Source organism: Polypterus senegalus, chromosome 1 (genome assembly GCF_016835505.1).
Source record: "Polypterus senegalus isolate Bchr_013 chromosome 1, ASM1683550v1, whole genome shotgun sequence".
NCBI lineage: Eukaryota > Metazoa > Chordata > Cladistia > Polypteriformes > Polypteridae > Polypterus > Polypterus senegalus.
In genome coordinates, this window is record NC_053154.1 from 325,503,989 (window position 1) to 325,517,509 (window position 13,521).

The window sequence follows — 13,521 nt, forward strand, 5'->3', positions numbered from 1 at the left end:
GTAAATTATCAGTTACAGATGGCAGACCAATGAATAGTTAAGAGTGTTATTCACTCATTTGCACCCTTCCTCTTGTAATATGAATGTTACAGTTGGTGTCTCTTGTTATCCAGAGTTACCTCATATACCTACTTTGGTAAAGGTATAACTGATGCATTTGTGGGATTTTTCTGTGAATTCATACTGTCATGAATATCCCTGAAATGTCTTGCATTATCAGGTGTGGACATGGAATTTTTAATGTTCCAAATTTGTTGTTGGGCAGTTTTTACTTTTTGGTACATGATTTCAGCAAGTTCAAATGTAATCCATTTTTTTTGTTTAAGATGGCATTTCTTTGATGTATTTAATCAAGTCTTGCCACTCAAAAATGTTAAAAAATATTTTTTCCTCTATTACTTAACCCAATGTTGTTTGTACATAATGGCAGAGAAAAATGGGTAATCTCAATTTCTTAATTGAAAATGGAGATTACAAAATTGCTAATACAGTAAGCATCAGTGGGGACCAATGGTGAACAGCAGCGTTGTCAAAATGTCTAAAAAAGAAAGTCTCAAACTACTTGTGTTTTGTAAAATTATACTGTTTTAATATTACATTTTACATTCAGTTTTATACAGTCCTTAGTGATATGTAATCATAATGAATGAAATTATATTTTCATAAACTAGGCACAAACAAAAATCGCTTTTAAATTTTCTAGTTACTGGTTGATGTTTATGTAGAAGAAAATTCACATTGTGTTTGGATAAGTCAAGAAGGATTATCATTTATGTTATACACACTTTTAGATGCTCACGTCTAGTTGTTTCTTTGTTGTTTCAGCTGCTGTGCTGAAATATGAAAATAATGTGATGAACATTCGCCAGTTCAATTGTTCTCCTCATCCGTATTGGTTGCCAAATTTCATGGATGTCTTTACTTGGTCATTGCCCTTTGTTGGTGAAAAAGGTTAGTTTTGTCTTGTATATGACCATGTACACACAAAATCTTTGTTGTGCTTCATTCTTGAGTAAATAAAATAACGCATCCTGGTTAGTCAGTATTTCTCCTTCTTCTTCCTCTACATCTTTTTCCACTACTATGTGGGATGAATGTGCTTAATCAACCTTAACCAAACAGCTCGGTCCTGCACCACCTCCTCTCCAATCAGATCCTTTCTGTTTAGGTTGGGTTTTCTGTTTGTTTAGATTTTGTTTTCCTGTGTAAAACTTCAATGGTGTTACTGGAGCTTCTGCCGAAAACTAATGAAGGGAAAAATTATAGAGTTCTAGAGGTATAGGCTGGGACAGGGCATTGAAGTATTTTTTGGATGATATTATTGACTGTCAGTTGCATCCTAATATAAGACATCAAAAAACTCCTTTTATGTTTCTGCTAGTGCTGTGCAAATCAACTGACCAAAGACTAAAATCTGCCGGTTTTTGCTCTTTTCTATGAAATTGACAATCGGCTAGTTATTGGCTGATTGGTTTGCTGATTTTATAACATAGGATTAGAGGGTGTGTGTAGTACCAGAAGATCATCCTAAATAAAAATTATTACCTAAAAATGTGATTGTGGAAGTACTTTAAAGTATCTGAAAGTGACAGAGTTTTATATGTAATGTTTGATTGAGAGATATATATATACATATACATATATACAGTGCATCCGGAAAGTATTCACAGCACATCACTTTTTCCACATTTTGTTATGTAACAGCCTTATTCTAAAATGGATTAAATTCATTTTTTCCTCAGAATTCTACACACGACACCCCATAATGACAAAGTGAAAAAAGTTAACTTGAGATTTTTGCAAATTTATTATTATAAAAATAAAAACATTGAGAAAGCACATGTACATAAGTATTCACAGCCTTTGCCATGAAGCTCAAAATTGAGCTCAGGTGCATCCTGTTTCCCCTGATCATCCTTGAGATGTTTCTGCAGTTTAATTGGAGTCCACCTGTGGTAAATTCAGTTGATTGGACATGATTTGGAAAGGCACCCACCTGTCTATATAAGGTCCCACAGTTGACAGTTCATGTCAGAGCACAAACCAAGCATGAAGTCAAAGGAATTGTCTGTAGACCTCCTAGACAGGATTGTCTCAAGGCACAAATCTGGCGAAGGTTACAGAAAAATTTCTGCTGCTGTGAAGGTCCCAATGAGCACAGTGGCCTCCATCATCCATAAGTGGAAGAAGTTCAAAACCACCAGGACTCTTCCTAGAGCTGGCCGGCCATCTAAACTGAGCGATCGGGGGAGAAGGGCCTTAGTCAGGGAGGTGACCAAGAACCCGATGGTCACTCTGTCAGAGGTCTTCTGTGGAGAAAGAAGAAACTTGCAGTAGGACACCATCTCTGCAGCAATCCACCAATCAGGCCTGTATGGTAGAGTGGCCAGATGGAAGCCACTCCTTAGTAAAAGGCACATGGCAGCCCACCTGGAGTTTGGCAAAAGGCACCTGAAGGACTCTCAGATTATGAGAAACAAAATTCTCTGGTCTGATGAGACAAAGATTGAACTCTTTGGTGTGAATGCCAGGCATCACGTTTGGAGGAAACCAGGCACCGCTCATCACCATGCCAATACCATCCCTACAGTGAAGCATGGTGGTGGCAGCATCATGTTGTGGGGATGTTTTTCAGCGGCAGGAACTGGGAGACTAGTCAGGATAAAGGGAAAGATGACTGCAGCAATGTACAGAGACATCCTGGATGAAAACCTGCTCCAGAGCGCTCTTGACCTCAGACTGGGGCGATGGTGCATCTTTCAGCAGGACAACGACCCTAAGCAGACAGCCAAGATATCAAAGGAGTAGCTTCAGGACAACTCTGTGAATGTCCTTGAGCGGCCCAGCCAAAGCCCAGACTTGAATCTGATTGAACATCTCTGGAGAGATCTTAAAATGGCTGTGCACCGACGCTTCCCATCCAACCTGATGGAGCTTGAGAGGTGCTGCAAAGAGGAATGGGTGAAACTGGCCAAGGATAGGTGTGCCAACCTTGTGGCATCATATTCAAAAAGACTTGAGGCTGTAATTGCTGGCAGAGGTACATCGACAAAGTATTTAGCAAAGGCTGTGAATACTTATGTACATGGGATTTCTCATTTTTTTTATTTTTAATAAATTTGCAAAAATCTCAAGTAAACTTTTTTCACATTGTCATTATGGGGTGTTGTGTGTAGAATTCTGAGGAAATAAATGAATTTAATCCATTTTGGAATAAGGCTGCAACATAACAAAATGTGGAAAAAGTGATGCTCTGTACTTTCTGGATGCACTGTGTGTATGTATGTATGTATGTATGTATGTATGTATGTATGTATGTATGTATGTATGTATGTATGTATGTATGTATGTATGTATGTATGTATATATATATATATATATATATATATATATACATATATATATATAAAAAAGTTTTCTTTTTTATTAAACCAGTTTTTAGTCTCTGTTTCTAAGTATGGTACCATTTTAAACATGTTGTGTTTGGGATAATCGGAAAAATCTTAAGTACAATAAGCGGCTTTTTGTCCACCCATAAACCAAGCATTGTCTTATCACAATGAGTCAAAATAAGGACTGTATTCAAAGTTATTTATAATCTTTTGACCAAGAACTGAATTCATTATTTATTAATTTGCCAGAATCCCTTATTCCAATGTAAGAGGTAGGAACATACCCCTGATGGGGCATCTCTCAAAGTCAACTGCAGGATACACTCGCACATACAACAGGTCAATTTGAAGTGCTCTGTCATCATATCTTAAGTATGCAAACCAAACAGTTTCAGATGTGTGGGGAAATGTGACCTCTTTGACAAAACCCATGCTGTCAGTGTTCAGAGTGTGGTTTAAATCCATCTCTCAGGAGCAGTGAGCCAGTTGTACTAATCACTTTGCTCAAAGCTAATTCATTAATTAATTTAATTAAAGCTTTTTAATTTAAAATCTTTAAACCACAAGCTTCTTAGCCACATGTTGAACACTGATGACATTATGGCTCTGCCTACACACTGCTAAACCATACTGTGAAATTTTTTATGGGGAAGATTCTATCCCATACTCTGTGCAGATAAAGGTTTAGAACAGCTGTTGGAATTTTTCACATTCTGGGAAGCTAGGAAACTTTTATGTGCGATCTTTTTAAAGGGAGGTTTAATTTTCCTCTTTATAAGTTTCAGCAAAACTGAACAATTACTGGATGCTAATCTGTATGTGCTCCCATGGCAATTATAAGTACAATATTTGGAAACAGCAAAACTAAAGTTACATTTTTGAAGAAGGAACTATCTATGTATGTAACACTACATATCTGTGGATTTATCATGTGGTACATAAATATTTTAATATATTAGGTGTGTCTTGTGTAATTTTGCCTTTGATATAGGTTTTTGTGTTTGCAGTACCATGGGCTTACATGTTAAGTATGTATTACATAAAAGTAAAATTGAACTGAATGGAATCCTAATGCATATAAGCTTTGTTTGAATCGTTCATATGACCAGAAATCAACTTGAAATCATGAAGTGGATTCAGACAAAAAAAAAAGCAGTGATTGACCTTGAAAATCCCAACTGGTACATCTCTAGTTTCAAGTAAAACTCTTGATCTCATCTAACAACGCAATTGTAAATGGTGTAAAGGGAATTAAAAACAACATAATTTCATTAAGGAAGATTATCTCATGAACAAAGAATTAATTAAAATGAACTATGGGAGGTACAGTGTTTTCATCAGGAACTAACTGGGCTCTAAATGCTTCTCTACATTTCATGAAGAGCTAACAATCAGTGACGCATGCTGTCTTATTAGGCTTATTAAAGCTAAGAGGTTTAAATGCTTTGGTAGTGCATCTAAAAACTGAGAAAAACCAGAAAAAGTGAAGATCTTTGTCAATAAACGGTGTTGCCTAATGACTAAGGCATTGGAATTTAAATAAGAAAGTAAACTGGTCCATCTCCATCTCTGACTTTTTTTTTTTTTGTGCTGTAGTCTAACAAAAATATCTTTAAACAATCGTAGTATTTACAAAGCACCTTAGGATGGCATTCATGTTAGGAATATATTTTATAAAACAAAAGTCTAATTGGAAACCTGATATAGAGAATCTTAAGAGGATGTTTAAAGTCCTCTCTCCTTTTAAATTTTATGATTTGAAGATATCTGTCAAATTTTGAAATATCTGTAAACACTTTAAAGTTCACCTAACAATGTCTTAAAATTGGTTTGATGAGCTTATATGTGAAGAGATCTCTAAATTTGTTCTGAAATAAATATTCAAATCAATTACATATATTTTCTTATAAACTCTGGGAAACAGTATTACTGTGTTGGGGTGCCTTTCTTTGAATCAAGGTGTTTGTATCTGTGACATCCTATTATAACGTATTTATTTAGTCTTACTTCTTCTAATGGAGGAGGAGGTTTCAAATTCAGATAAAAAGTGTTCTGTTTTCCTTGTAGATAGTAGAATTCAAAATCATTTTTGGTGGACGCTTCACTGATATGTCATGATACCTTAGTTTGGTTCATGATTTGCACTTTTTAACATTAGTTATTTCAGTTCATGGGAAACGAGAGGAAATACAAGTAGTAAAGATTTTATTATAAAGCGTTTCAAATTATTACACAGTGCTTACAGTTAATTTGCCATTCTCTTGGCCTTGATTAATGGTTTCTGAAATTTGAAAGTGGAAATGTTAAGAAGCATGATCTTTTAGGACTTCTCTTAGTCTGCTGATACACTTGGAAGCCTCTATATGCTTAATAAGATTTTTTTATATGCTTAACCTTTTTGCTGACTCAACAACTGCTGAAAGTGTTCATTCAGCCTATTTAGTAGGCCCATTTACTATACAGCTTGCTCTTTTCTGCACATGCGAATTAACTGCCAATGTTTTTGCAGTTACAGAGATGCTGGTAAATGTCCTTAGCATCTGTTCAGATGATGAATTAATGACTGAAGGGGAAGACCAATTAGACGGTAAGAACATACTAATATTCCAATGCTGAAAAAAATTTAATTGCATATTTTCATACTTATAATTGTTTACTAGAAGATAAGTACAAATACAAGGTATAACAGCAGCTCAGCAGTGTGAAAAAATGACAGCTTATAAACATAAATAGACCATATTAAATAAACTCATTTAAGTATTGATTCTGTTGTGTGTTACTAGTGACAGTTTTCCCAGGCCCAGTTCGTCAGATCTGTCAGACAATTTTACATTTAAGCCCAAGTGTACACATTTACTGTGCTATGTGTGCTTTTTAACATTGATTAGAACAAATTTTTTGTCAGTTTACCATAAAAACTTTTATAGCCAGTAATTAATTTATTTTTATGTGTGAAAATGTAGTTTTCACCTACCTATAATTGATCATGTTCAAACACAAGTTTATTGTCATGTATATACAGTACAATGACATGCTTGTGATAGCAACACAATAAAAACTGGCAATGAATGGCACACTACACGTTAAATACAATATCCATATAGGATGTACACATGAGGTATGCTGTGAATAGCCTTTTCACCTAAGGATATAAACTGTCTTTGAATTTAGGGTCACAAGTGATAATGGGCCGGTACCTTTGCCAGAACAAAGTAGGGAGAAACGGGAGTCTGCCGGATGACCGAGATCTTAAATTATACAGTTTGCCTTTCCACAGGGGAGTGAGATATGCATGTCCTGAACAGAAGGTAACTGTGTGTCAGTTTTACCACTTTCTGCAGGTGCCCTTGACTGAGCAGGTGCCAAGTGACGATTTTGTTTTACAGTACTTGACCTAATGTGTCATTCTTTTGCTAACTCTTTGAGTTATGAATTAAAATTTTGGACAACGCTTTAATTTGCACTTTTGCACATTGCGTGAGCACATGCTTTAAGGTATGAGTGACCAAAAGCTGCCTTGTTTTTTGACTGCTTATATAAAAGCTCAAAAGAAAGGAAAAAATAATTTAAAAATAGATACTTGAACATTTTATTCATAAATTAGTGTTTTTTTTTTCTTTACTCTGAAGATGTTTTCTTCTACTGTATATTGTTGTCATGGTTCCCGCATAGTTGACGGATAACATCAGAACACGGAGTCCTCCCAACTTCTCTTCTAAATCCAGAGATGCAGACAGTTGGCGTTTTTCAACAGCAGTAGGAGCCAAGCAGGGCAGGACATTAGTAGAGCGCAGGGTGTTTTTTACACACCCATACTTGCTTACAGAGGGTCAGTTTAGACTCACTAATCAGCCTTATTTAAACAATATAGCACTTCTGTCTTCATTTTACTTGTATTATGGCATGAAAATGTCATTTTTATTTAACAGTCTGACTTTTATTTTTATATACGGTTTAGCACGACAGTCTACTTAATTAGGTTAGTGGGTATTTGTAGTTTAAAGTTGAAGAACTAAGTCACTAGGCCTCAGTTCCCCAATTTTTCTCATAAATATTTTTGCATAATTTTTTCCACAATAAAATTATGGCCTTGAGTGTATTCCACTTTTATAAGCTGAAGTACTAACCTGTTTTTATCCTACACCCTTTGAAAGTGTGTATACTGTATTATTAGAGGAAGGAGAATATACTGTACAAGCTACAAAAAAATATAACTGTTAGATACTGTGGTATATATTAATAATGTGTGTTAACCAAAAAAATTGAATGTTAGAAACGTTCTTTATTTCATTTAGGAAAGTAACATATTATTTAAAAAAATAAAAATAAAGTGCAGCAGTATATCTAAGGGAACTGATACAATTTTAAAAACAGGGTAGACACATCAGTCATTTAAAATACTTTTTCCTGCTTTTTATAGTGCATTTTATAAAATTTAGAAGCTTTTTAGTTCACAATTTTTTTTTTAAAAGCGTCTCCATTTTGTGGAATTTTGGTCAAAGATTTTTGCACGTTACCCAGTGCTCCCACAACTCAATAACTCTCAAGCTAAGGGACATTAATTAATGAGGGTGGGAGGCGGGAGGTCTTCATTTAAAAAGCTCCACCTCATTTGAGTGCACTTCATTGTCATGCATGAGAGGTTTTTCCATAAATGATAAACTTAACTAAACTTATTTCAGTAAAAATGCACGTTTGAGACTTTGTGAGCACATGAGTAGACACCGATCATTTAAGTTATACAACACAAATAATTCAATATTTTCTCATGGTCATTGTGATATCGTTTGCTGCTGCTCAATTTGGGTCTTCATTCAAACTCATCAGGAACTTTATAATCTTTGTTCTCCATGAAAACGTGATTAGAAACTTTTTCCAGTCATCTATAAAAATAATTCATGTTGAGTAACAGTTTGGGTAGAGTATTCCTTTAAGTGTACCTTAAGTGATGGTAAGTGTCCGCACTTGCTCACCTACTTCACAGTCCTGAGCTCAGAAATCTCATAGAATAGAAGCAGAAGACACGGGACATGGTGCATTCCTCTGTGGAGACTAAGGTGAAAGCAGGATCATTGAAGAATTGCATTAAAGGAGGAAATTTAGAGGAGTCATTGTTGTTGTGCACTCATCAGTGTGTGCCATTCACATAGCTCTGATTTTGCTGAACTAATATTTTCCGTGTTGCAGCTTGACTTTTAACCTTTTTCCTTTCATTTCCTTCTAATCCCTACTCTTTTTCATTTATGATGTAGATAATGAAATTCTTTCTCATCTTGTTTATGCATTCACTCACTTGTTCTTTTCATTATTACGTTTGTTTTTTCTGGATTCTTCGTCTGAAGAGCAACTCATTTATGGCAGTCGAAAAGGTACAGCCCAGACAAAACTGCTATGTTTTTAGATAAGACTTGACAAACAGAAACCTAATGTGGGGGCAACAATGTGTGAAAAAGTACAGTTTAGCCCACATTTGTTTCTTTATGTACAGTTAAGTTAATGGATTAAAAGCCGTATTTCTGGACTACTGTCTTTCTCTGCATGTTATTTTCTGCTCTAATTCAAATATAGCATAAAAGTGCTAACTTAATTTTTGTTCTTCTCCAATTTTACGTGGGGAAAAATCTGCATGAAGTAGTTGCTTTGATCCATTTTTTTTCCTCTACTGTACCTCATTTGCATGTTATTTTAAGGTCATTCCTTACCTTTTCACATTCTACCCGTAACTTTAGATCATTTTACTCATTGTGCTGTGTCTTTTGGGTACCATGCAGTTGCTGGTAAAGCAGCACTGCATTCAGATGTTTATGATTATTTCTTTATTTGTTACTTTTGCTTTTTTTTTGTTTGATTGTTTTAACAGTCATTCATACATTTAAAAATAGGAACATAAAACCAAAGTAAAAAATGTAAATTACATAGAATTATTCTGACACCAGTGTTAGAAGTGCTACAGTATGTAATAGCAATGGAAGAAATGAATGAGAAGAGTAAACACATGTCTTGGTGTCTTTAATTCTTTGTATGCATGTGTGTGCTTATTTATTTTAACTTTAATTTTGTGATGTTCAAGGGTAAATTATAAATTACAGAGAGAGAGAGAGGGAGGTTATGGAGGAATATTTCGGACAAAATTAAATAAATAAATGTGTAAATAAATAAAAGTACTGTGAAATGTGAGCATAAATAAATAAATGTGTCACGAAATATGTTTTTCGTTGCTTATTTATTTATTTCATTTTGTCCGTAACATTCCTGCAAACCGTCATGAAATACGGCTTGAAATAAAACTGTCACTTTCACTCATCAAAGTTGAGAGGGTGGGCTCTAACACGCCCTCTAGTTACTGATTGGTGAATCGATAGCACAAGAATTAATTAGAAAAATGCTTACTACTGCCGATGAAATGGGTTCTGCCGAAGATAGTACGTATTTCAGAGAGAGAATTGAAGATTTATCGAAAGAAATTACAATGTTGGCGGCCCTCTGAGACTCCGATATAGATGAAACTGTTTTTGAAATTATCGAAGAACAGGTGGAAAGGACTCTACTACACTCCAGTTCAGATGATTCAGTACCCTGCTCTGGACGTCCATCCTTTGACATTCCAGCTGAGTCAATAGAACTCCTTCTGTTATGCGGTTTAAAAGTACGACAGATTGCAGATCTACAGTATATGGTGTATCGGAGAAGACGATCACAAGGCGAATGAGCCAGTTTGATATACGGTAAGCTGCAATGGCTGTATTAGTTTAAGTACTTTGACATGGAATGCCCAAAGCAGCTCCAAGTAATATTTTGAACTGAGTATTTGACCCTTGTTCTACGAGTATAAAGTCAGGTGCATATTCGCAGCTACTTTTTCAAAAAACTCTACAGCTTTGATCAGTGGCAAAGTTGTTCAGTTCAAAATATTAGTAGGAGCTGCTTTGGGCATTCCATTTCAAAGTACCTAAACTAATACAGCCGTTGCAGCTTACCGTATATCAAACTGGCTCATTCGCCTTGTGATCGTCTTCTCCGATACACCATATACTGTAGATCTGCAATCTGTCGTACTTTTAAACCGCATAACAGAAAGAAGGTGTTCTATTGACTCAGCTGGAATGTCAAAGGATGGACGTCCAGAGCAGGGAACCGTGTCACCTGAACTGGAGCGCAGTCGAGTCCGTTCCACTAGTTCTTCGATATTTTCAAAAATAGTTTCATCTATATCGGAGACTAAAAGAGCCGCCAACATTGTAGTTTCTTCCGATAAATCTTTAATTCTCTCTCTGAAATTCATAATATCTTCAGCAGAATCCATTTGATCAGCAGTAGTAAGCATTTTTCTGATTAATTCTTGTGCTATCGATTCACCAATCGTGTGTTAGAGCCCACCCTCTCAACTTTGACGAGTGAAAGTGAGTTTTATTTCATGTCGTATTTCATGATGGTTTGGAGGAATGTTACGGACAAAATTAAATAAATAAGCAACAAAAAAAATATTTTGTGACACATTTATTTATTTATGCTCTCATTTCATGATAAATTTATTTATTAAGGCTTCATTTCATGATACATTTATTTATTTATGCTCACATTTCCCAATACTTTTATTTATGTGCGCATTTATTTATTTAATTTTGTCCGAAATAGTCCTCCATAGGAGGTTGGGTGCATGCACTGATAGAGCGTTGCTGCTGCTGTTAGAGATTAATCCAGCCATTCCTTGTAAACTGAACAATCCAATACTAACTTTCTGCTCAGGTCTCAGTTCACAAAGACTTTGTGCAGGTCACGTTTTTTGTGGACAATCCCCAACATTAATTTGAACAAAAAGGAAAGAAATACAACATACAGTACAGTTTAGTGCAAATAAAGTAAAGCTGTACGAGTTGAGATTCTCTTGAGGCTTAGTTTTATGCTTATTCTTACACAATAAGTATGGTTTTGTAGAGGTACACTACTATTTCAGCAAATATATTTGGTGCGAAATAGTTTAGAATCACATCTTTGCTTGTCTTCAGTACAAGCTGTGCTTTACCATCTAGCACTATAGTGTTGAGATTGAGATTATATCTCAAACATGTGTCTTACCAATAAAAAGCAAAGAGAAAAAAGAAGCAGCAACTATAACAAATAAATGCACCTTTGTAATGGTGGGTATAGAAAAGATTCACCCCCTTTTGAAAATACTCACATTTTGCTGCTTTAGATTTTTTCAGCTTTATTTACACAATACAACCTTTAACATCCTAGTCAAAGTTATATAAGCAACAACTTGGTATAGTAATAATAAATAATAGTAAAATAGCAATACCATGTCAGTACTTGGTAGAACCACCTTTTTCTTTAATTATAGCCTTGAATCTATTGGGATACTTCTATACCAACTTTGCACATCTAGACTGTGCCCACTCGTCTTTACAGGACTGTTGAAGCTCAGCCATATTAGATGCTGTCTGTTGGTGGACTGCAAACTTCAAATCATTCCAGATTTTCAATGGGGTTTAAGTCTGGGCTTTGACAAGACCATACAAGAATGTTCACTTTTTTGTCTTTCATTAACTGTGTGGGCAATTTTGCTTTGTGTTTTGGGTCGTTGCCTTGTTGAAAGGTGAACCTTCTTCCCATCTTCAACTTTCTGGCAGAGGGCAGCAGGTTTTCTTCAAAGAATTTGATGGTATTTTTCCCTATCCATTTTTACTTCTACCCTGACAAGTGCCCCAGCCCCTGCTGCAGAGAAACACCCCCACAACAGGTTGCTACCACTTCCATGCTTTACGGTGGGTATGGTTAGTTTTGGATGGTGACCTGGTGTAGTGGTTAAGGCTTTGGACATCAAACCCTGAGGTTGTGGGTTCAAATCCCACTACTGACACCATGTGACCCCGAGCAAGTCACTTAACCTACCTGTGCTCCAATTGGAAAGCCAAAAGAAATGTAACCAATTGTATCATAAATGTTGCAAGTCACCTTGGATCAAAGTGTCAGCCAAATAAGTAAATGTAATGGTACATGTAATTTAATTTATTGGCTTTCCATCAAGTGTACCGTTTGGTGTTGAGGTTAAATAGTTTGATTTTGGTTTCTTTTGACCAGAACATCTTTTTCCACTTGGCCTCAGAATCTTCAAGATATGTTTTGGCAAAGCTCAATCAAGACTTAATGTGACCTTTCTTGAGGAGTGGCTTTTTTCTTGCAGTCCTCCAGTACAAGTCTATTAGTGGCACTCTTTGTCGTAAAGTCCTGTATCTCCTACAAATCTGACTAGTTACCTTGCAGGGTCCTAGTAGTACCACTTTCCGCTTTTTAACTGTAGACTTTAATGTGCTGCTAGGGATTGATAAAGCTTTTGAAATCTTTTTGTATCCTTCTCCTGACATGTGCCTGTCTAAAACTTTATCCCTGAGATCTTTTGACAGTGCCTTGCCGCCCATAGTCAATTGTTTGCTTTCAGTTGCGCTACCAAATACTGGAATACTCCAGGAATAGCTGAACGAATCAGAATGATCACAGCTGACCACAGGTGGAAGCAGATTACTTTGGTGTGCAATGGGCAAGGTGATTACTTTCATCTGATTGAGTTTGTTTGGGATGGGGATGATCCTTTATCAATCCCAGTGATTCTTTATTATTATTATTATTATTATTTCTAAAGTGTTGCTTATATATCTTGGTTATTATAGGTTGCATCAAGTAAAAAAGATAAAGATAAAAAAAATATTTTTGTGTGTGTTTTCATTTTGGGTTGTAAAGCAACAAAATAATATTTTCTAAAGGGGTGATTGTTTTCTATACCCACTGTATATCTCTGCTTTCAGATTGCTTACTGCACTGTTGTATTGCTTTTTATAATGAAAAAGTGAAAACCAAAAAGAAAACACTAGAGAAAGGGCTATCTATGTACCTGTCTTTAATATTTCATTATTATATAATGTATGAACTGTGGAGCATTTTGTGTAGATTTGGGTTTAGTGATCCAAAACTCTTTTTCCCCACCTTGGGGTTGATGCTAATTGATCCATTTTACATTTGATTGTCCTTAAATTGCAATATTAGCATTAAATACCTTTGTAGCAGAGATAGTGTGTGAATGTTCGGACTCTCTTTAATATAGTGACTTGGTATAAATACATACAATAATAAC

General features: G+C 35.5%; 1 protein-coding gene across 11 annotated transcripts in view; it reads left to right on the forward strand.

The window, feature by feature from the left end:
- LOC120515967 (serine/threonine-protein phosphatase 2B catalytic subunit beta isoform) overlaps positions 1 to 13,521 on the forward strand; it is a 93,840-nt gene that overhangs the window by 52,425 nt on the left and 27,894 nt on the right. For 6 of the 11 annotated variants that reach the window (XR_005630747.1, XR_005630748.1, XM_039737372.1 and 3 more), the window contains 3 exons: positions 826 to 951; positions 5,902 to 5,979; positions 8,735 to 8,761. Coding sequence is in view for 9 of the 11 variants with exons in the window: in XM_039737372.1 (XP_039593306.1) it covers positions 826 to 951; positions 5,902 to 5,979; positions 8,735 to 8,761 (231 nt within the window). In the remaining 2 variants the exon portion in view is untranslated. Of the gene's footprint in view, positions 1 to 825; positions 952 to 5,901; positions 5,980 to 6,563; positions 6,806 to 8,734; positions 8,762 to 13,521 lie in introns of those variants that run through there. The other 5 variants (XM_039737385.1, XM_039737409.1, XM_039737401.1 and 2 more) reach the window with 2 other exon arrangements.